Genomic DNA, 24,899 nt, shown 5'->3' with positions numbered 1-24,899 from the left:
GCCCCGCACCGCCCCGGGGGCGGGTGCCCGGCCCTGCCCGGCTCCGCAGGCGCCGCCCCGGGAGCCGCAGCCGCGCTGTCCCGCCTTGGAGGCGAGGGCCGGGGCGGCCTCAGGCGCTAAGGGGAGCCGGAGCTCGGCCGAAGTGCGGCCCGGGCGGCCCCCGGCAGGCCCCGGCCCCAGCAGCGCCGGCTCCGCGGCGGGTGGCTCTGTCCCCGGCCGCGGCTCTGCCCGCAGGAGACACCCAGCGCCTGGTTGTCACAGGATACCATCACACCGGGAAAAGTAACTTTCTTTCTAGGCTACTTCAGCCCCAAGAGTTTCAAAAAGCAGCTTGCAAGGAAGGCTGCGTACAGCTGGAGGGGATGAAGTGCCATCAAAAATAACCGGGAGGGAGGACTGAAAACAACTTCAGTGCTACTTCTGGAGCGGGAGCAGTACAGAATATCACCACAAGGAAGAAGTGGTGGTGTTGGGTGGGGTGGGTTTTCTGTTTGATTGATTTGGGTTATTTTTCTTTGTGTTAAGTCCTCTTCAATGCTGTGGGTTCAGACCAAGTACTGGTGGGAGAAGGAGCTGTGCAAGGACATCAGATGCCCCCACACTCCTTGTGCTTCTAGCACATCCGTCCCTTCATGGTATTTCTCCACTAACACTGTGGTGAGTTGCATCTAGGCCCGAAGTAGCAAGAAGATAATGCTGCAACATATATTGCTTTGAATACTGGTAACTCACAGCCCACAATCAAGTTAAGGTTTCATTTTCATAGATTTTAAGCAGAACCATTAAGATCCCAAATTCCAGACCTATCACAAACATGAAAAAAGAAAGGACTTCAACTTTTGTCCAATTTTAGTCTTCATTCAGCTGCATCATCAGAACAAAAATAGCTCTCTACAAGTGCAATGGTTCTGGCAGGTGCAGCAAGATGACTGTTTTGCAGCAGGTGGTGCTGGTTCTTTACAATCCTGTTAAGAAAGGCACTCAGACACTGAAGTATCACTTAAAATGCCATTTATTAGAGCTAACACTGTAAAGGGGAGGACAGTATAGATAATCTTACATTCCTTCAGGCGCTGAGAACCCTGAGCTGTGCAGCATCAACCAGGTCTCTGATCAAGGTTGCAGCACCTCACGCAGAGCCTGCCCATGGAAAAGTTACACCATTTTGGTCATTCAAGCTGTTACAGGATTTTCTTACATGGAAACAACTCTATACATTGTTTCAAATGACGAACAGGAAGGATGCTCACATGAGAACCTCTTGCTGTGTTTTCAGATAAAGGGCAGGCCACACAGGGGGTATCACCACAGGCACCCAGCTCCTCTGGTGCAATCACTCAGGTAAATTCATCCCACAGCTGTGGGACACGCAGCCCCACATGGGCCTGGAAGCCAGGCTGGATGGGCAGCACAGTGCAGCACAAGCCGAGAAGGCACAGGCCTAACTTACGTGGTTCACTAATCCTCGATGTACAATGGTCCTCTGGTCAGGGTCACTACAGAGGAGCAGATAGTGAAGTCCACCATAGGAAGTACTTTTAATTCACATATGTGATAATTCAGAAAATTAGTTTTCTACATGTGGGAAATGGGAGACTAGAATCATCCACAGATTTCTGGTAATTTTTATTCTTTAGTGTCTTCTCTAGCTTACAGGAAACAAAATCTAGCAATGCAGAGATGTCATCATCTCTCAGTAACGCAGTGAATAGTCAAACACAATCTGCCTTATTCACCGGGCATATCCTAGCAGCCTTCTCTCCCCCAATTTTCTTAACCTTTTTCTCCATCGTTTATTCAGGACTTTGGAATTCGCAAACAATTATTTATGCTCTTTCCTCAAGATGGATGGTGTGAACTATACAATTAACATCAAAGATTAATTGGATTAAATTTCCTAATGAACCTGATTTGCTAACATTATAGCTGTTAATATAGCCAGAAACATCTATCATCTTGAAATATATTATTGCTGTTCCAAAGTGGGGTTGTTTACCCAGTGTTCAGATGCCAAAAATGTACTTTTTAAAAGCACATTTTACATTCTTAAAGTACATCATTATAATTTCTCCAATTTGACCACAGCTATTCCACTTAGGGAGGAAGAAGACAACTTTTGTCACGCAGATAACCTAACAAACTATTTTTTTGATAGCTGAGCAACCACAAGGTCACCAGTAAATACAGACCATCCCTATTAAATTGCATTAAAATACAGTTAGGTTCTGTGACATGTCACTGAGGAAAAGCAATTTATATAGTTCACCCATGAATCTATTCATGGCAGAGGCTTGATTTCTGTTTCGAACAGACCTCAGTGATTTTTGGCAGCTTATTTTTATAAAAACAATAGAGGGGAAAAATGAAATTAAAACAAAGTGCCCCACAAAGTAATTGTAAAAAAGAAACAAAAACAAAAAACCCAAACCAAACCAAATAAAACCCCACCCCACCAAACTGTGTGCTTCTCTTAATTCTTTTTGCTGGCTTCTGTTATTCCCGATTTAAATATTTAAATGACATGCTAAAATCCTTTGCCAGAACAGGACTTGTTTTCCATTAAAAGTATAAATAGCTCCATTCAGGTCAACAGGTTAACAGTCCATGCTTAAATGTTTCATTAAAATTAGTAGTTTACATAAGCCTCAGCTGCTCCAGCTTTCGGTAGGGTAATCAAAAGGATAATTATGCATAGAATTAATACATTATTATGTATGTTATGCATAATATTAATACACTATTTTATATAGGTATACTCATATTTAAAATATTTTTAATAGGATTGAACTAATGGAGCAAAACCAGTTAAACTGAAATTCATATGGAAACATAAACTTGCTGTTGAACATAACCTTTGTTTTTCATACTCACCGAAAATAGCTTTAACAAAGTTACAAGACTAACTGCATCCACACCCAAAGTGAGTTATTTTAAGAAGCACTTCTGTTTTAATGTGCTAGTCTGAACCTTTGCTTATCAAAGACTTTACATTCTAAACCTCTAAAGATAAGATTGACATATAATCCATAGAACATTAATTAACAGTGATCACCACTCACCATTAAGTCCTTGATAGCACTACATAAACTATAAATTGTTTGCATGGTACACAACTAATTTCTGATGCAACTTAACATTTTAACTTTTGCTTTTTTTGAAAGTTGTCTGAGATCTCGGCAACTTTACTTTAAATCTGTGCTTATTCTAACCTTGCTCACTCACCACAGTTAAAAACATGACTGAAGGGTGGTGAGCAGATCCGGGAGGGAAAACTGGCTCACAGTCTCACAGGGTGACTCACACTTTCAGGAAGAAGCTTTAGTTAGACCCTGCTGAGGCTCGGCCTTAAGAGGTCAATCACTTTTCTCTTTCCCCTCCCTCCAGAAGCTTAATTACTCCTTGTTAGCCATATAATAAGTATTTGTCAGAGAGGTTCTAACCGGAGGAAAGATTACGCATTTGACCTGTTACTAATTTTGTTTTATGCCACTGAGTCAGTTAAACTGCCATCAAGGAAAGAATTCAGACACATGAGCAACTCACAGTTTTCTGCTCATTGTTAGCCCAGAGAAAATCTTCCTGAACTGTGGCTAAATCAGTCATTTTCATTCTCCACAAAACACCTAAATTGAAGCAAACAGAAATTTAAGACCATGAAGCTAACTTTGTAGCAAACTGTGTTTCCAGTATCAGCCATTTCACAGTCATGTTTCAGTAGAAAATAAAACTAGAGCAAATGCCAATGTTTGTGATCGATGTGTTATAGTTTCTGAACAGACTTGTCCCACAATAAAACATCTTCAGGAAGCATTGGGGGACAGTGTAAGAAACAGTAAGTGTATTTGACATTATAGTGTAACCCAGTCCTCAAGCCATTTGAGGAATTTGTTTTTTCTACTATTTTTAAATACTTTTAAAAGTTTTATCTCTGGCCTTATACACATGCCTCAAACATTCTCACTGAAACTATGTAGAAATCAAGCATGAAAATTATTTTAGGTGAAATAGGAAGCAGCATTAGATGCTGAATTAGAATGGCTGCTCAGTTTCTCCTACCAAAAAAAGGAAAAAGGTATTTTTCTATTCACTTCTAAGACTTCTAGAGCAATCTTTAAAGTGATTCCAGCAAAGCACACCTACTTTACTATAGTTTTCTGCTATTTATATACACACGCACAACACATGCATTTCTATTCCAACAACAAAAGAAACATAACGAAGAGGTAAAACACAGAGCATTAACTTACCTTTCAGTTCCTCCCTGGTAACACACATCTTACTCTACGCTTGTAGCTGATAGGGTTTTTCTCACCAAGTTGCAGAACTCACCGTAGAGCAGAATACCAGAGATACCTCACTTGCAGAAAGGAAGAGGAAATTAAATCCCAGGTGTGGGCTGCAGTAACCATCTGATAACAAGTTTTGGGATAGAAACCGGAGCGAGAGATGGTGAGTGGAAAAAGCCATTTAAGCAGGTTCATGGTGCAAGACTGACAATCACTATTGACTCAGTAGCTACAAAACCAAAATGAGATTAAAATCCCATTTGCTAAGGCATGGAGCAAATATATGGGGAGATTCTACCCTAAATATCTTAACACCTAAGTAGCTGAGAGTGAAAAGAGGCAAGGGGAAATAGCTGCAGAGGTAGGAAGATCTCCAAGATCAATGGCATGTGAGACTACTAAAGGTTAGGAATAGGAGGTGTTTTACCTGTCTCCTCCATCCCTACCCTGCAGAAAAACTTGCCTAAAATACTTTCATTAGCGGTGCATTCTGCTGTCTGTAAATCAATAGATGAACAAGATCTTCTCCCTCAGGATACAAGCTGACCACACAGAATCTTTTCCTGTGCATAAATGGTAATGCAGTAACAGCAGCAGTTTTTATGTCCATTAGCCCAGCTATCTGGCAGTAATTGTAGGGGTACATAGAAGATCATTAATTAGAATTAGGCCAGTCATTCTGCTTTCATCTTCAGTCAAGCAGAAAAATCAGTTTATACCAGCATGATTATTCAGATGTCATGCTAAATATTGATGCTGCATATTAGAAGGGAGTCAAATGACTGGCAAGAGGAAGACCTTTGAAATCAATTCTTCCCATTTTCCAAGACTATCCAGAATCTCAGACAATTTTTAAGCATGTACAACCTCAGATCTCTGAGCAACATGTTAAACAGTAATAAATTGCTTCCTGTTTAATTAGGCACAGCAATATTCTCTCCTCAGGGCACCTCCCTTTCCTCTACCCCAATCCCATTATACTTTGGGAAGACAGCATCTTTATCCAATTCCAACAGTTTAAACAGAAGTGGGACCTTATTCCCTGTGTGCTGTCTTGCACAGTCGCTGCTGCTTCCTCCTTTCTCTCTGCAGTGTTTCTTGAGACGAGAACCTACGTGTCTGCTCAGCAGCCTCACACCGAGGGAGCTCGCTCTGATGGTTTCCATGGTTCACTGAAAAAAGGGAAGGTTTGGGCAGGGATCAGCCCTGCTTTTGACTCTTGCTGGCCATTGCTTTAGAGCAGAGTCCTCGAGCACAGCTATACAGTGATATTCATAGGTAGCACACATGCACAGATTTATTAAGTGTGCATACATGTTATATACCAAATCACATATATGGTGAAATCATGAGGATGCCTTTTTTGAGCCTACACAACCAAGAGGGTGGGTGCAGACCAAAAAAAAAAAAAAATATAAGTCAACACTTACCCAAGCTATTGCTGGCAAGAATGCTCAATTGCTACTGCAGAGATAATGATTTCTAACAATCAGGGTCAAGTGTCATACTAGCACACAAACACTTTAAAGACAAAAATTTAATGTACAGTTGACTGTTTTGTCCAGCAGGTGTTGCTGGAGACTACGAAACACATTAAAGATAAGGTGAAGACATCAGCTTTTGGTTCCGTGTCAAACAATGCATGGCACATTCTCCCCCGCCGCCCCCCCCGCCCCAGTTCAACAAGAAGAATAGGTTGAGTAAGTACACTTTTATTCATGAAACTTTTAAATGTTAAAGTAATGCAATCTATGAAATTGAAATCCTATTTTCAAATATACAGGTAGTGCCTACCTGCATTTCTAGGTGGAGGTAAAGCTTGTCTATAACTTCATAAAAAAGCCAAGTAGTCAATAATTGCTTTTCAGGTTCTACATTTTACTAATTCAGATCCATCCCAACCAGAATAAAACATGTTACTGGGTCTGTGGTAATCAACAGCTTGTATCCAGGGCAGGGGAAGCAGGAAATCAGTGAGCTGATAGGACAAGGTCAGGTTGGACAGGGCTCTGAGCAACCTGATCTGGTTGAAGAGGTCCCCGCTCATTGCAGGGGGGTTGGACTAGATGACCTTTAAAGGTCCCTTCCAACCCAAACTATTCTATGAATCTATGACACTTGGAAACTGCAAAACAAACCCTAGACAAATGCTGTTTATCAATAGCTTAACATAAATGACACAAAAAAGGAGACTAAGATGACCTTAGTAATTCAGGTCAAAAATTGCTGGGCATTTGATATGCAACCTATGAAAGTAGAACAATTTCTAGTTATGCTACAGTTTCCAACTGGAAGGTGCTAACTTTTCTTTACAGACACACTCCTCATCCATCTGTTGGCCTTCATGGCTATAATCAACCAGTAGTATGCATGACTATCACAGTATTGTTTTCTGGAAAAATTACTGTCTAAGCAAATTAATTTTATTTTGACAGTAATGTCATAAATAGAACTTCATATACTATTGGAATACCATATGTGACTCAAAATATTTTCTAAAATATAGCATACATTCCTTGATACCTGGAATTCACATTAGAAGACAATTAATCCACAAATTAAATCATTTAGATGAAACAATTTCAGGACATTCTTTTAGAAAGCAGCATTTGTCAGCGTTAAGTGGTGTCATGTCTTTACAGGAAACTAATTCTGTAAGAGCTTTAGAACACCACAGCACCCACTCCTTGGGCACGAGATGCAGCAAGACTAGATAGGTAGTGCCATGTCACTAAGCACCGCATCTACAGGTCTTTTAAATACTTCCAGGGATGGTGACTCAACCACTTCCCTGGGCATGCCGTTCCAATGTTTAACAACCCTTTTAGTGAAGAAATTTTTCCTAATACCCATCCTAAAGCTCCCCTGGTGCAATTTGAGGCTGTTTTCTCTCATCCTATCGCTTGTTACTTGGGAGAAGAGACTGACCCCCACCTCGCTACAACCTCCTTTCAGGTAGTTCTAGAGAGCCATAAGGTCTCCCCTCAGCCTCCTTTTCTCCAGACTAAACAATCCCAGCTCCCTCAGCCGCTCCTCAGAAGACTTGTGCTAAAGATCCTTCACCAGCTTCGTTGCCCTTCTCTGGAAACACTCCAGCACCTCAATGTCCCTCCTGTAGTGAGGGGCCCAGAACTGAACACAGCATTTGAGGTGTGGTCTCATCAATGCCAAGTACTGGGGGACAATCACTTCTCTAGTCCCGCTGGCCACACTATTTCTCATACAAGCCAGGATGCTGTTGGTGTTCTTGGCCACCTGGGCATGCTGCTGGCTCATATTCAGCCAGTTGTCCACCAACACCCCCAGGTCCTTTTCCACCAGGCAGTGAGCTGCATGGGGTTGCTGTGACTCGAGTGTAAGACCCAGCACTTGGCCTTGTTGAACCTCATACCACTGGTCTCAGCCCATCGATCCAGCTTGTCCCAATCCCTTTGTAGAGCACTCCTACCCTGAAGCAGATCAACACTCCTGCCAAACTTCTGTCATCTACAAACTTACCAAGGGTGGACGCAAATCTCTCATCCAGATCATTGATAAAGATATTAAAGAGAACTGGCCCAAATATCGAGCCCTGGGGAACACCACTTGTGACCAGCTGCCCACTCCATTCACCACCACTCTTTGGGCCTGGCCATCCAGCCAGTTTTTTACCCAGCAAAGAGTACACCTCTACACTGTACTGCCTGTGCATGCAGCAATACCTGTAATGATGTTACAAGCCTCTGAAAATTAGTGATGCAAAAGGGGATAATTATCATAGGTAGATCAGTTTATTTACATGATAGAAGAAAGTCTTGTTAAGTTTGTTGATTCCCCATCAATTGATATTTATCACTGTTTAGAAATCTGCTTTACGAGAGGTCTCATTTAGTGTAGATGAGCAATAGATGAGGTATTTTAAGGTGTCTCAGAAACTCATACAAAGTAAAAACTTAAAGGTATTCCAGTCTATCAATTTTTACTGATGAGAACTGTATGCTCAGAGAATTAGTTACCTAAAACAAGCCTCTCAATTTCACTGTCATAAATGAACAGCACTGAGACCTCTTATAAATAAAAATACTTAGCAGTGTAAAAGCTTCCCTAGTAGACTTATCTATTAAGCCTTTATTAATTTTACTGTATCTCTCTTCTTTGCACGAGGTAGAATACATATGCATATTTTGCATCCATGCCGCAGAACATTCTGTTATTGTCTTCCACAGACTATTCCAATTCCTCCCACTGCTTTCTTCCCAACTTTTAAATTAGCAGTTCTCTTCCCGTTCTCAGCAATTCATGTGTTTTCCTCCTTACCTCAGATCCAGGTCTTTCTTCACATAGTTTCATCTAGTCCCCCATCTTCACAGTCATGGGTTCCACTTCAAATCTTCCAGGGGCTTCATCTTTCCAACGTGCAGTACCATTTCTAAAGCTGTAGAGACAGACTGCTAAAGATACTAATGCACAGAGACTGTGGTGCTACTCTCCTAACCTAACTATCAGCGCGTATGTTCTATCAGTCCAACTCTCATGAGAGGGAATCACAAGCATTATGCAGCAGCAGGTAATCGGGTCTTGCCATAGTATATTCCTAACTCAGTATTTTATTTCCACAACTATAGAGTTAAATAAGTTTTAGACAATATTAAACAAAGTTTTTAACTTTAATTTTCAACTTCAACACTAGTAAGAACAAATAGAGCACAATTGGGAAACATTGTTTAAACTAAAATTAATGAAGAGACAAGCCAGTAATTAAAACAGTTCTGGTTTTTAGCAACATTGGTCAGCCTAGGTCCAACACCAGTAGAGGTTCTGGCGGTCACATTCTGTTTGTTGTGGAATTTAAAACCAAATAGTTAAGCTTTGACTGTTGGCATCTCAGACTGCAGTTTCAGTATACTATACTATAAGCACAATCAAACTTATGTACATAAACAACAAGAAACAACCTGAACAGTTACACTAAAAATTATTTACAAGTACTCCAACATAAAAAAATATACAACAGTCTCAAGAATGAACAACTGAAGAGAATATCAACATTTAGAGAACCTTATTAGAATTACAAAACATCAATAGCCAAGACATTAACAATTGCACTACACTAATACAGAGTCCAAATATTAAATTGGTGCATTATTTCACAATGCACTAGCTTTGAGAGAAAAATGCTGCCTTCACTAAAATGCAGCTTAGATTTGTTTCACGTAATTGTTTTAACAAGAAGCCTATTAACACAATAATGATTGTTTTAATGCTACAGTTTTACAGCGAGGACAACAAACTAAAAATAGCAGCAGTTCCACATGGCACTTAATTCCACAGTTTTCTAAGCTGTGGTTTATGCAATGCCTACAAAGTGCTCCCAGTTGAATATACAAATAAAATTCACAATAAAAGTCTACCTGACATCAGGTACATTGAGTGTAGGTGGCCTTAAAGCCTGTCTTTCAAAATGTATTCCCCTCTGCTCCAAAAAAAAAAAAAAAAATTAAAAAAAAAAAAAATCAGTAACTATCAAAGCAAGGCCTCCTCGCTCCCGCTTAAAGTTCGTTAGGGATATTACTTCTTATTACAATGCCATAACACTACAAAGCAGCACACCACTATAGTGGTTAACCCTGGGACGATGTAACATCTAACAGTGTAACTGAAAGGCTTATGGATTAACATCCAGGATCCTCTATAGACAAGATAGTAACTGAGTCCATTAACTCAAATGGTTAATACAGCTAATGGCCATATTGTACAAGTAGAAACCCAGAAGCAATTCCTGTAAAACTACTGACACTGATAAAAGACAGGACAAGAAACCAGGAATTGAATGCTTCCTTCAATTCCTTAGGCTTCAATCTCTCAGAGATGCTACAGCCATCCTCAGTAGTTCTTTTAGACTTCATAGTTAGTATATAGTAAGACTAACTGAGCGGTTCATTTTCTTTCCAATGAGTCGAGATGGTCTATTTTGTGTCGTAGATCTAGTTGTCATTCTGTCAGTGAACAGTGCTCGCTCCTCAGCTGCGGCCTTTGCCATCTGTGCTTTCTTCAGCTCCCTGCAAGACATTGAGAGAGTCACACTTGTGCAACGGTACCAGTAAGAACTACAGGCGTATCACAGCAAGAGCATTTCAAATTAATTACAGCAGCTCAAAACTTAAGACTTGCCATCAATTTAGGTCATATTAAGACCATTATCGTTCGCATCCACCTGTTTACAACCCAGAGGATAGAAGTGGGATGTCCCTTACTTGTCTAGATGTTTTTTCTTTTGAACAAGGGAAGGAAATGAGAAATTCACACAACTCAGTCAGATTTTGAAATCCAGCCTTTTATAAGCAGCTCAACACTTCAAATACCAGAACATGGTAGGATGCTATTTACTTTCTAGTATGTGCCGTATGGTAAATCACTAAAGAACTAGTTACTGAGGTTTGCCCAAATGAAGCATTCAGACACAACTGAACTTCTGTGAACATTCAAACGGACACACACTTAGATGAACATAGATAAATGCAACTGGCAAAAGACAACTCATGAAGCATCCTTTTCCTTTTGCATGCCCACATCAAAAGCTTATTACCACCTCAATCTTTTTTGCCTAACATAAAAGTTTGAGCCCAAAACTGCAAGGCTGAGTCACTGAAGGTAGCACAGGCCATTGTCCCCATGCAACCATTCTGCTTCAGAGAATTACCAATACTCAGTTTGAGGACGAAGTTAAATCAAACTCAGGATAAAACTGTGAAATAATCTGACTAAAAAGCAAAGTTATCTTTACCAACGGTTTCCCAAAACACTCCTTTTCTCCTTTCCTTAAATGCCAACATATGGCCTAAGTGTAAGAATTCCCCCCCGACTCTTCTCCTATCCCAAACTATCACTTAAAAATTTTTCTCTACCCTGAGAACTAGGTATTTGTAGTCTCGCTTCACATCTGGACTCCAAAGTGAGATCAAATTTTACAGACTTGCTGCATATTTGTGTAGGTGTATTTAGTTTTAAGTTACATTTTTTATTTTAAGAAGCTACTCCCATTCTTACTTGTAATCCAAAGCATTATTCATTAACACCCATGCCCCATCTAATCCTCCCCACATTATCAGTGTCAGTTCACTGCAAGAGAATGCAGTAAATTTTTAGTCATCTTACCTAAAGATTGAACGTCAGTCACAAATACACACGCATGTGCACACTCACCCACCATACCATTACCAGAAAATTAAGTTTTACAATATACTTCCATTCTTCCCTACAAGTCAAGATTAGACTTCTTCCTTCCTCTGAAGAAGACCACACAGTAGAAAAGCCAAGTTTCCTTAGAAGGATTCCTTTCACTGATGATAACTTACATACACAAGTGGTATCTTAAATGGTATCTTAAATCAGGAGTGTTAAAAAACTGAAATAACCCGAAAATACCTACCTGAATTATTTTATAGAACACTATCCCACACAAGATTAAAATTTATTACTGCGGATAAGTGTTCTTTTTAAAACCTTTTTGAATTTACACTTATTTTATAAGGATGTACCCTACTTGTTGCCAGGCCAGAAGTAGTCTTCACAAAATATTTGCTTTGCCAACTTTCCCTTTCACATGATACAAAAACATGTTGTCTTTATACAAGCAAGTTACCTTAGCGTATCTGTCCCTGAATAACCCGCGCAAACTGACAAATTACTCCCTCTGCAGTCAGTATAATTCGTAAGAAGATTATAAAGATAACCATCTAAAATGGCAAGTCTGGCTACATTCAGACTGTAGCAATGGCAAGATAAGCAGATAGCGATAGAGATAATCCGAACGCACAGCTAACATCATTCAAAATGAGTCAGTCAGAAAGTAACCAGTATATATATTCCCTTATAAAATCCTGTGTATTATGCATAACGTGCAAAGTTAACTGCAGTGAAAGATTCAGATGTTTGCTTCTGAACTTGCTAACACTTTCACTGAAACTTAAGCAGAAATCAGACTTTCCTAAAGGGAATCTCTTCTTCAAAGCTTTAATTCAGAGCTGAGTGTCTGACCAAGGCGTAGGACAAGATGACCTCATGATACAAATGATTCTCTAGTAACCTAATAACCCTGTTGTGTACAAGTCAAATTAGTCCAAAACCATTCCTGATGTGCCACTTCATTTAAATTCAAAAGAGCTCATTTAAGTCATGTTTTACAATGTGTTTCAATGTACAGATGACCTAGGAAAACACAGGCTCAAATAATATAGATGTAAGTTAGATTATACATGTCACGGAAGTATGCATTATGCTTGAAATATTTTCTTTAAACTGTAATGTTTTGTACATCTTGAATACTAATAGTGTAGTTGAGATTCCCTTAGAGTGTTCAAGAAGTTCCTTCTACAGAGTAAGTTCCTTTTAAAGTTACATGACCCACTTTGTACTCTCAGGGATGTACGTGCATACAGATTTGTGGACCTCATGCAGAAACAAGGATGGTCTTGTTTTATCATTACTCTACTATCATATGAAAACCCATTACAAATTAAGTTATATTTAAGGACCCCAAGGAACTACTTACTTCTGCAAGAGTGAGTTTTTGAATTTTTCAGCATTCAGTTCTATCCGGAGCTGCTCTGCGCTCTTTTTTGCAGCAGAGAGCAGCACTGAATGCTTGACTAGTGCCACAGCTGAAGGCCTTTTCTCTGGGTCAGGATTAATCATAACCTTGGAAAAAAGAAAATAAGGCATTCTAGTTAAGGCCAGTAATACAGTAACTTACATTAATCAGTGAGCCACTAGTACAAGAGTTCTTACTTTCAGTAAGTCTAGCAATTCTTGAGAAAGCACTTGTGGTAGTCTAGGTAGTTTTCCTTGTCGAATTTCATGCCATTGGTCCCCATTAGTTGGAAGTGGTTCAGCCCCAGCAGCACAGACAACAGTCAGAGCGAGAGCAAAAATATCCGCTTTTGGCAAATGAGTGTAGTTCTTGAAAAATAAAGAAAAATAAATTTACTACACATACCACCCAACGTAAGAAGAAATCTAACGGACAGCTAAACTATTCAGCACAGAACACACCCACAATATTACATTCCCCTTTTAAGTACTACCAGCATTCAAGGGGATACCATTTATGCAGTTTTTCCTCCAGCAAGGAGGTGGCAGACAGCAACTCACTACTCTAAAGAAAACATCACGCAGACCTAACATCACTATTTTCCACAGAATTTACCTCTTGTAGGACTTCATTTGCAAGAAAACGGCTATCACCTTCCTCTACTTGTGGACTAGATACTCGAGTTACATGACCAAGGTCACCTGCAAAAAGAAAATAAAGGTTCTTTGTCTTTTTCAGAAGACAAATAGACAATGCAATTCTTTTGAGCACAAGCGTGCTGCTTCTCACCTATTTTAAATATGACTCTATCAGATGACCAGTCATCATCGTCACCTTCTTCTGAAGTTGTAGTTGGGACTGATGTCCTAGATATGAAAATATTGCCTGAAAAAGAGCAGAATTGTTAAAAAAATTCCAGCTTCTGTCCAATTTCTACTTCATCTAGTTTCACTACAGTTTGGTTTAGCCACACAGACGTTTTAGTTGTACACATACCCAGTTCCTAGAGTGAGAAACTATAACTTACTTGCTCTGGCCCCTCTGCTGGGATGGGAGCCAAGTCTTATGCAAATAAGAGTCAATTACACAAAAAGGACCCAAGATAAACTCAACAGTTTAAGTTTGCTAGCCAATTTTATAACTGACATCTTTGTAATGCTATTTAGAACTTCAGTGAAGAATTTACAGTTAGTAAGGTGTGGCCAACTGCTTATTTTTCTACAGCAGATTAAATTAACTGAGGATGTTGTCAATACAGAGTAAAGCGGTTTACAAACTTACTAGGTTTGATATCCATGTGTACCAGTGACATTGAATGAATGTACTTTAAGCCTCGAGCCACCTGAAGTAAGAGGTCCTTCAGTTCTGGTTCAGTAAAATAACGCATATTCCTGTAATTTTCACTTATGGCATCTGCTAAACTGCCACCTAAAACAACATTAAAGAAAACAACTAATTACTTTACACCAAACAGTTCACAAAGTAATGACAACTTGCTTCCAAAAGTAAATACAACTGGCTTCCAAAATTAACAGTGAATATATCCCCAAGAACTTGAGTGTAAAATCTAGTGTGGTATCCCCTCTTTATAGCCATGGAATATAACAAAATTATTTTTCTCCTGCAGTTGCCATGCAAATTAACAGGATACCAACACAATGGAAAAGACCACTCTCCCTTTTCCAAATGTCCGGCAGGGTATCAGCTACAGCAAAAGGTTTCGGAAATCAGGTCCACCTCCCTGGAAACTTTCTGGCAATTGTCTCTATTCCAGCTTGTACTATTGTACAGAAGAAAAAACCATTTTGCTGCTCACAAATGCCTCACTGTACTTCCAATATTCTTGAAGACTTAAGACTTTGTCTGCAATTTGGTACAGCTTTTGCTTCATGTATCTAATATAACTTTTGCAACAGAAAAGAACATCAGACATTTGAGACAATGATGGTACGAGCTATGTGTAGGGCAATCAATTCCTAACTAGTCCTAGGGATTTGCAGAGATACCTGTATATCTTCAAAAATTAGATTTTTTGAAAGCAAGTTCAGAACAAGCGATAAACTTTACTTACCATTGCAATATTCATTCTGTATAAGCATATGATCATCTTCTGCCCACGCAGAGTAGTATCTTACTACATGAGAATGCTGTCCCAGAACTGCATGTGCATAAACCTCTCTTAAAGCATTTTGCCTGTAAACAGCCACAAAAAGTAACAGCACACAAGAATATTATGAGGTAAAATTAGTCCAATTTCAGCTTGACAGAAACTCTTATTATAATATCATGCCCCTCTGCCAGCTCAGGTTTCTAATTAAAATCTTCATATTCAGTTCTATGGCACCTTAAGGTGGATTTGTAGTTATATCCAAACAGCTAAAATAATTTTTACATTGCATTAAAAGACTAAGTATAAAAGAACATAAAAAAACCCCGTTTTGTTGCAGATAATTCTTGAGGCAGCTGTCACTTCCATTACACTTAGTTAGGCATATTGAGTTCAGTCATACTCCTGGCTTATGATCATCTAGTTTCTTCCTAAAACTTCAGCAATGCTTCTCAAAGCTTGCTGCTGGTTGGAAAGTATGTAAGTCCGGTATGCCGGTATGCAATTTTGATCAAGTCAAACTTGTGGAGTTTTATATTATAACTATTAAAACAGTGGGGGAAAAAGGTCACAAATAGCAGCCTCATACACAAATGCCAAAAAATACCCCCAAAAATTACTTAATCTGCATGTCACTCAAGTTGACAAGGATGAGAACCTAGTTTGGAATACTGCTTTCCTTTCATATCTCAAAGTATCATCACTGCACAATTTATTCATATAGTCCCTCCTGCTATTAACGCAAGTATTATTCTTACTTTCCAGATGAAAACAATCTGTTTCCACACAGAATTTTGGGACAAACATCTGCTGGGAGAAAGGTGAAGTAGCCTTTCCTCCCTAGTATTGCACAGTATTCAGAGAAAGAAAAAAGTTCAAAATTGTATCTGTTCTACATTTAATTCATGTATATTTATACTTTTCTCTTAAATGCCTTCTCTAGACACTGATACAAAGAGACACGTGAGAAAAAAGCACAAAGAGGTCACTGTTAACCTCTTGGTAAATACTCACTCATCCACTGAGCCAGCTAAAGGTTTCTTGGATCGCTTTATTGCGTAAATACAGCCATCAAGCCTCTTCACACATTTAAACACAGAACCAAATTCACCAGATCCAATCTTCTCCAACTCATGAAATTCAGTCGCATACCGTGACTTCATATTACTTTCTGTTATTGTTATCCTCTGCAAAGATTAGGAAGGAAAATTCTTAGATCTGCAGATACACAAATCGCCAAACTCAGTATCAAGATCTAAAGATTAATTACCTTCGCAGGTCTGATAGTTTCATCTTCAGGCTCTCCATCACTTGCTTCCATGTCCTCTCCACAAGAGCTGAAATTCACACCAGTTACTTTTGCAGACGTAATATGGCTTAAGTAAACTTAAAACTGAAGTCTAGCAGCTGTTGATTTTTCTGAGATCCGATTCGCCCGTTCTACCCAAGTTTAGTTTAACTAATTGAATATTACACTTGTAAGCACAAACTCATAAAATAAAAGCACCATACTGATATCTCCGTCATTTCTTTCTTCCTATTTCGTTCTAGTATTTACTGCGTTTTTCCCTCCTCAAGAAAAGACTGTGTTTCACAGCTCATTCAGTCAGGTAAAAAAAGACTGTAGGACACAGCCTAGTCTATCCTCTCTGTATACTGATTAAAAGACCTAGCGCTAAATGGTTATTTCATAATACCACGCATCTCAAAGCAGATACTTTAAAACCTATATTATGCATTATTAACACATTTGCAAGGAAAAACACTTTCAAAGAATCAATTTGTAACAAAATTTTTGCAGCTAAAAGTAGTTCTAAGGGTAAGCTTAACAAAGGAAGACACAAGTAACTCACTCATTCCGGTGCGTTCTCTTCCTCCTACGACATTTTCCTTCAGAGTTGTGAAGGAACATGGAATCAGGAGTGAAAGGATTAATGTTCACATGAGGTGTTTGTCTAATATCTTCTTCTTGCTTCTCTGATTTCCCAACATTCATAAATAGAGAGCCCCCTCGAAGTTTGACTGAGCTGGAGCCTATTCCTTGTGCTTTAGAAAGCAAACTCTGTATTTATTTAAAAAAAAAAAAAAAAAAGAAAGAAAAAAGGGGAAAAAAAACCAAAAACATTTGTAGCCTCAACATTGATTCAAACAGGTCACGTTTGAAAGCCATCGTTACAATATTGTCCAATCAAAGTTAGCATGAGTTGTTTAAACACCTGCATTTCCATCAAAAAAAATTCTAAAGAAACTACTAGGCTTTATACTGCACGCAAAGTGTTAAAAGAAACACTGAATATTAAAATAATTTTTAGAAGACAGGAAAGATTATGAGAGCAGTGATTTTCTCTCTTTAATCATGTCATCACCTAAACATCTTGGACAATTCTTTGTTCCTCAAACGAACACAGATGAAAGTCATGGACCATTCTGTGCTGTATCACCATGATTTGCACATACAAGGTAAGAAAGCTAGATCAGACACAGGAAATGATCTTTGGTGACTTAGAAATTAAGGTGGCAAGCTAAAAAAAGATAATAAAAGATTTAACACTGAAGCACAGATGCCTCTTCATGAGCCTACAAAGAATTGCTCAAGAATTGACAGCACTGTTGCGCTGTCAGTTCAGTATCCAAAACAGATCTTTTGGGTGGCAATTTGTCAGACCAGGCATTTTCCAGGCACATGATGAAACTTCTCCCAGTTAGGTAGCGAAGTTTGCATCTGAGTCTCCAACATCTGGTGAGGATGCCAACCACTGACGTACTGGATCACAAGCAGGAGTATTGCCCTATCCTAGCAACACCTTACAAAACGAAGAACTGACATACCCAAAGCCTAAGTCACCATAGGGAAGAAGGCTGATACGTGGGAACTTCAACTGCATTCCTCAAATCTGGACTAGGTGAAGACCTTTAAGTCACTGTGTGTCTCAACACACATTTCAGTACTTCCATTGGATGCCTTAACTAACTGATTCTTCCAGATTTCAAGGCTAACCTCTCTTAAGATAACCCATATGGAACTCGGGCACCTAATTTAAGATTGCCACTGAACCGCAGTGTTAAGAGCTTGGTTTTAGTGTCACAATCCACATGACTCTTGCATTTCTGAAGTGCCCGCTCCTGACTCGGCACAAAATCATCACCAATTTTACTATTTCCAAACATATACTACTGATTTCTACCAGTGAAACCTCATTTGAGGCAGAAGCTGTAGAACACCAATTAACGAGGTTGCCTTCCTCGTATCTTAAACCAGTTGTTTTCAATCTATAGCCTACAGACCCCTGGGAGATTATCCCCGGGGTTTATCCCTGGATTACTTCTAAAGGGCTATATGAAAAGTAATGAAGAAAACAAGCCTATTATCACTAGATTTAAATTCACTATATGGTGTTTTACATGAGGGTCGAGTTCAAAAGTTAAAATGCTTTCCAGAAGTCTGTTATTGACAGACTTAAGAGCTACCTATCCCTTTAAGCTTTCAAATCTTATCTGTTTAACAGCATCGGCTACTCAAACAGCCTTTCACATCTGCTGCAGAAGTCAGTGCAGACACCGCACTTGCGCTGGTGCGACAACAGCAGTACTCAGACCAGACGGAATGATTTACTGACAGGCACCAAGGAGCAAATTCCAATTCAAGCTTAAACTTTCTGGTTATAAAGGTACAAATGCTCACGCGACATTATAATATTTTATTTCAATATTCTACTTTTACTTTTTAATTACTTTCCACAAAATATGGAGAAAGCAGGGTACTTATATGTTTATTTATAAATATATTTGTACATATAATACTTTTCATAGGTATATTTTTATATGTATCTCTGAGGAGATTGTCCCATGCCCGTAGCCGCCCAACGGGACAAAATGCACCATTGGAGGGCGTGCAGCGCTCCTTTCGCCTCCCCGTTGGCAGCCTGGACGCGGGGCGAACCGAGAGGCCCCGCGGCCGGGCAGAGGGAGCCGCGTCGAGAGGCACCGCCCCCCCGCCCTTTAACGCCGCACCCGCTCCGCCCGGCCCACCGGCGCGCGAGCGGCCGGCCGGGCCGCGGGTTACATAACCGTAACGGACGGGCTGTGGGCAGGTCCCGGGGGCACACGCCAATTTGCCGTTGCGAGCGGGCGGCGGCAACCCCCACGCTTCAACCGCCGGGCGCGCCGCCTCCCGCGGCCCCCCCAGCCCGCCGGGGGCGGGCCGGCCGCCGCGCCCTGCCCGGCCCAGCACTTCCCCCCTCCGCCCTCACCCCGGTTAGGGTCGCTCACCTTGGGGGTGTGCGGCGTGTCGAAGAGGCGCAGCTTACGGAAGGTTTTGTGCGGCGGGGTGCCGGGGTAGTCGGGCAGCGGCGAGCTGGGCTCCTCGCTCCGCACCCGGTAGCCGCTAGCCGCCGGGTGCGGCGGGGAGCGCCCGCAGTAGCGGCGGCCCTTGTTGGGGGGCGGCGGCGAGGGCGAGCCGGCCATGAAATAGGCTCCGGGCGACTTCACCGGAGAGGAGCCGAACCCCTCCTCCTCCCACGAGTCCCCCTCGTCCGGCAGCGGTGCCGCCGCTGGCTCCATTTCCTCCTCCTCCTCCTCCAGCAGGGGCGGGTCGCCCCGCGCAGGGGTGCGAGCCGCCGAGAGCGGCGAGTCCGCCTCCTGGAAAGCCGAGTCCCCGCCGGTGCTGTTGCCGCTGCTGCCGCCTTCCTCCTCCTCGTCCTCCTCCTCCTCCTCGCAGTCGCTGTGGCCGCTCAGGAACAGCAGCTTCTGCCGGATCGGAGCGGCCGCCCGCCGTGCCGAGACCCGCCGCGGCGGCGCCGCCTGCTGCAAGCTCAGAAAGCTCATGGCGGCTCGCTACGAGCCCTACTGACGGCCGAGCCCAGCCGCGCCCGCTGTCGCTGCGCTGCCCCGCTGCGCCCCTGGGTGCGGCGGAGGCGGCGGTAGCTCCGCACGGCGCTGCCCCCGGGCACGGTTCGCCTCGCGCTGTTCGGACTCCGCGGCTTTCCCGCGACCGTTAATCACGTGGCACGCACGCCAGCCAATCACGCCCGCCCCCTGGGTTTGAAAACACGGAGGGCGGGGGCGGGCCTACGCACGGCCGCGTCACGGGGCGCTTTGGCGCGAACGCCGCGAGCGGAGCGGGGGGCGGGGCGGGGGCGGGCGCACGGACGTGTCCGCCGGTGAGGCGCGGGCCGGGCGCCATCTTGGCCCTGGAGCGGGGCCGGTCCCGCCCGGGGAGCGCGAGCCGCCCATCCCGGCGGACTCCCCGCCTCGGGGCCAGAGTGTTTCGCTCCTGGTTGGCTGCGAGAAGAGCGGGCAAAAAACCTGCGTGTCGTGTGCCCGAAAACAATAACAACCCCTTTCAGGCCGGTTAAAGACTGCCTTTTTTCGCAAAACAAAAAGAAGAAACGCGTTCCAAATAACTGTTCATGTGATTTAAAATGCAGTCAGAAGCAGAGGAGCCGCACGTACCGCCCCCCGCGCTGTTAACTCCCACAAGACACTTGACCGTGATGCACAGCCCGTGCCCTCTCCTTACAGATGCCACAGTTTTCCCTCTGGGCTTCATTTTCCATCTCATACCACCTTGATTAAACGTAACCCAACAAATAAACCGCCAATCCCTCTCCTGTACCAAACAACCTTAAAATGAGCCCCTTGGTTAACAAAGGCCCTGAAAAAAAAAAAACAAAAAACCAGTTTTTTCTTGCTGCAGGAGCCTCTACAGAGAGGTCTGGCCGTGGGTCTGAAAGCTTAAAAGATAATGAACCAAAACACCTACGGTCCAGTCAATAGAAAATGGAAGTTTGTACTTAACCATGTTCCCACTGTTTGCCAGTCTCTTGTTGCTGGTCCCTGATGTCCACGGGTAGAAGCCTCAGAAGCTACTGTGGACATGGTTGCAGCTCCTGCCGCTGGGGTGCAGATGGTCGCGATGATGAAGGGCGGGCTGTGGTCAACAGCAAGGCTCGATGGCCCTTTGCTGCTGCCTGCTAAAACGGACATTTTTGCAACTGGTGATTACTTTTAGACAGATTTTCTATTGAGGCCCAAACCCAAAAATACAGGGATACCTTTTTTCTCCCGTTTTCACACAACTGCTGTTCTCCAAGCCCACGTGCTTTTGGGACGTAAGAAACACCATGGGGATGCTAGTGTCCTATACTCCGCTTCTGCCAGCGATTCCTCCCCTTTCCATCTCTTCTGCGGAAAGTACCCGTGTCTTTGCAGAGAGGTGCCGTGCAGGGCAGCACAACTACCCCCAACAGCCATACCCTGCAGGGACTGAACCAGGCGATGGCTTGTGCCGCCAGCACTCTACCAACATTAGAGCGATTTAAATTAATTTAGCTAAGCGCACCAGCCGTCAATATAATTCTGTACTCACACACACTCCCCGTGCCTGCACAGGGAAATGGTTTTGCTCGAGACGTGTCGGTCGTGTTTCCACTTAAATATCACATCCCTGCTTATTTCTCACGCTTTCAATGACCTGAAAGTTTAAGACACATTTGTTTTCAGGACAAGCAGTGGCGAGCCACGAGAACCCACTTTTTGAGATTATGGAAACCTCCTGAAAACTGGTTTCAGAAAACTGAAAGTAGCCAACATAACCTATGAAAATGGGATTGGGCAGCATTTACAGAGGTAAGACTACATCAAGCCAAGTGCTGTAGACACATGCTGCAATAATTTACAAACACAGTAATATCCCAATAAAAAATACTCATTTAACAAACTGAAGTGCACTGTATAGCAAACGCTAACTGAATCATTTGAGTTTTAGAACAGATGATGTAAGAGAAGGCTATTAAAAAAATACAACCTCCATCTCTTTTCCAATTAATAGTCCACAGAGGTAGATACAAAGCAATCCCTAATAAGTGACTCAAAACATCCTAGCTACTACCTGTGGCTTGCTTCACTCATATATGAAGTTTCCATTTCTTTAAAAATTAAAGAATTTAAGCTTTCAATAAATCCCTCCCCCTGAAATGTCAACGCAGCAGTTTCCTTCCCAAACTCAACCTAAATATAACTGGTGCTGCGTTGCTTTCTGGAGTCTACAGACACAGGTATTTAGTGAGGGTAATTGGCAAAACTGAAATTCAGAAGGTCTGTTGGATAGACTTTAACTAATGAACTGCTAATCACCGGAACAGTTTAAGTAGGACAAAATCAAATGGAAAAATTCAGAGTTTGCACAGAGAAGAAAGTATTTCTGAAGAAAAGACAAAGATAAGAGAGGAAAGGAAAAAAGGAATAGAGAAGGAAATAACACGACTGTTTTAAAAGAAAGTTTATTTCCAAACTGAGAGCAAATAAGAAAGGGAAGTACTGAATAAATATGTAACTATAACAAAATGCATAGTTGCTATATAAGGATTGCATCCATAGGTTCTACATATGTGCTGTTGTGAATTTGCATCAGTAGTTCTTTTGCTGTAGCTTGACAGGACCATAAACGGTTGTGTGGAAGAGAAGATGATTTTCCCCCAGACTGCTGGCAGCTGTGCCATCCTGCCCACCGCGACAACCACTATCAACAGCATTAAGAGATCTATAAACAGCCTAACTAAAAAGCACCGGAGAGCCAATTCTCTTAGTCAAAGAGCACATTAGCAATGGGCATCATCACAGGAGGGAGAGAGGTGAACAAGGAAGAGCTCTGCAGGCTTCCACTGCGCCATCCTTTACAAGCCAAATTCATTCCAAATTCTCTGAAGTTGATTAAATTGCACCTTTGAACCCATGTAGATCTTGCAAACTGAAGCCCTGATCCTCCAAATAGATGTAACAGCACATAACCTAATGTCCAGATAGCACCTGACTGATACTCCTACAAATTTGAGCGGTTTTAGTGTTCTCAGGGTAAGTTTGCAAAATTGGCTTCTGTTTTTTTTTTTAATACTTGCCTTTAAATTAAAAAAAAGTATATCAGTCTGGTGCACTGAAGATTTCACTACCAGCAATACTTATCTGGGGGAGCACACGCTCACTGACAAATAGCTGCTTTTAACTAGGAGTTTTCAAGCTCAAGGGAGACCGTTGTTCCCTCTTTGGTGGGTTGCAGGGGAAACCCAAATAATGATGAATGGGAAAGAAATGGAACAATGACCAATTTGTCTGGCTGTCAGAGGAAACTGCCACAGAAGTGGGTACACTGCCATCTTGTCAGGTTTTCCTGCACTTACAAGTTAATCTGCAGTCCCTCAAAACCAAATTGGAAGAGTTTTGCAAAAAAATGGATAAAACCCATGTTACATCAGCCAGCACAGTCGTGAAACTATGATGAGTTCAACTTAGCATAAGAAAAGTAAATGGAGTGAAAAAGCAGAAGAGGATGAAGGTCAAGTTGCTTACATGAAAAACAGAACCACTACAGCCACCTGTGCCAAGGTTATTGCTGGAGAACCAAGAGCAGGGACAGATCTTTGCTATTCCCAGCTTTTCTCTTGGGTTCCAGCAGGTACCTGGGGACCAGCGTGCTTGTCACTGGTGCCAGCAACGGTGTTCCAGTGTTCACGCAAGACTTGGCATATACAGGGCTAACAGGTCTCAGTGGTGGTATGCCAACCGGGAGATGTCTCCAGGCCACTGGCAGCTTAAAGGTGAACAGTTTAAAAATTATTTTATCTGAGGTTGTGCTGCTAGCAGCTGCTGTTAGCTGGCAACCTCTTTTTCTTCCTTCCAAGGTCCAGAGTTGAATGGGTTCTCCATCAAAGGCGGACTTTGTGTCCAAAGACATGTCTGTAGTTGATGCTCCCAGTCCTTTTACTCTTTTTAGCCTACAGTCTGCATGCAGATAGAGCATTTCTCAAAGATGTATTCACCCAGGAAGTGTAAATAGTAAGAGCAAGAGAACAAGGTGGAGAATAGAACGGGGAATGTGACAGCATGAAGGATGCCTCCCAAAGTAAAGAGCAGCTTCTGGGCCCAAAGTCTGGGAATTTAAGGGAAGATCTGAGGATACTCAGAAAGAAGTTATAATGTACAAGATACATTAGAAAATCACATTTTACCAAGCAGACATATACAACTAAATATTTCTCTATGATAGCACACTTTTAACAGTTTTCAGTGACTCCATTTTGCCCGTATCCCTGCCTCTTAACACGTGAAATCTCTGCTTACAAAGAAAATGGCAAAAGAAACTGTTCCCAAGAGTTGTATTCAGATGAGAAATTTCCTCCAAAACATCCTGAAAGAATGATTGCCATGACTGAAAACAGGTACAATTAGAATGTCCCACTCCTGTGCTGAAGTCAAATTAAAATGATCAGAAGATTTTGTATCTGCAATTAAAAACCTCAAAATGTTGAATGCACAGAAATTAAATAGTCACTACTAGTTTACCAGTATCATTGACCTTCCTCCTTTTTCTCCATCAGGGAACATGCAAAACCATAAAAGAGGTACTCAGCCTTTTTTCAAATTCACTACTATTCATTTAAGTAAGACATTTTGCAAGCCTTTTTTAGAGATGCAGATAAAAAGATAAAAGCCTGCTAAGAATTTCAAGAAGCACAGCTACCTTCTTCCCACTAACACCATCCTCAGGAACCTACATACATTAAAAAAATCTGTCTCTTACTGTCTTGAATATATCAATTTAAAAACAAAAAGCAGCTAATCCTGTCCGTCCCACAAACTTTTTGTACTTTCTGATTTTTCAGTCACTACAGCCTATATTCAAATGAATTAGCTCTACACAAAGCAAAATGCCCCCTGGAGATGTAGCTTTGGAACATTGTAATTTCTCCAGGAGCTTTCTACAGCCATGTGGCAGCTTCTGTTACGGCAGCAGACCTGCCAGACATGAGGAAGTCAGCCTCTGTTCCTTGTCTTGCCTCAGTAAGATAGCTGCTCAGAAGCCCATCAGGCAAATACTACAGAATCAAGCAGTAATATCATGGAGAGTCTAAAACTCCCCAGAAAAATAAGTAAATGCTGGGAT

General features: G+C 41.9%; 1 protein-coding gene across 1 annotated transcript; it reads right to left on the bottom strand.

Moving 5' to 3' along the window:
* Positions 1-8,898: 8,898 nt before the first annotated feature.
* Positions 8,899-19,786, bottom strand: WEE1 (WEE1 G2 checkpoint kinase). The gene is made up of 11 exons (XM_074149334.1): positions 19,232-19,786; positions 16,816-17,024; positions 16,233-16,299; positions 15,977-16,149; positions 14,927-15,048; positions 14,137-14,283; positions 13,645-13,740; positions 13,471-13,556; positions 13,053-13,223; positions 12,817-12,962; positions 8,899-10,324 (listed from the first exon to the last, which is right to left on the bottom strand). Exons 1-11 carry the CDS (start codon positions 19,784-19,786, stop codon positions 10,174-10,176), a joined length of 1,923 nt encoding a protein of 640 aa, XP_074005435.1. The 3' UTR covers positions 8,899-10,173.
* Positions 19,787-24,899: the final 5,113 nt, after the last annotated feature.

The sequence above is a fragment of the Numenius arquata genome, chromosome 6, assembly GCF_964106895.1.
Source record: "Numenius arquata chromosome 6, bNumArq3.hap1.1, whole genome shotgun sequence".
NCBI classification, from domain to species: Eukaryota; Metazoa; Chordata; class Aves; order Charadriiformes; family Scolopacidae; genus Numenius; species Numenius arquata.
The sequence above is the reverse complement of the archived record's forward strand: the minus strand, read 5'-3'. Positions and strand labels throughout refer to the sequence as shown.

Excerpts from the sequence above, each read along its gene's own strand:
- WEE1 (XM_074149334.1), bottom strand. The coding sequence starts at position 19,786 with ATGAGCTTTCTGAGCTTGCAGCAGGCGGCGCCGCCGCGGCGGGTCTCG. Across the intron at positions 17,025-19,231 it reads ACACGCCGCACACCCCCAAG|AGTTTGCTTTCTAAAGCACA; the intron begins GTGAGCGACCCT and ends AAATAAATACAG. Across the intron at positions 13,557-13,644 it reads TAGAGTCATATTTAAAATAG|GTGACCTTGGTCATGTAACT; the intron begins GTGAGAAGCAGC and ends TTCTTTTTGCAG.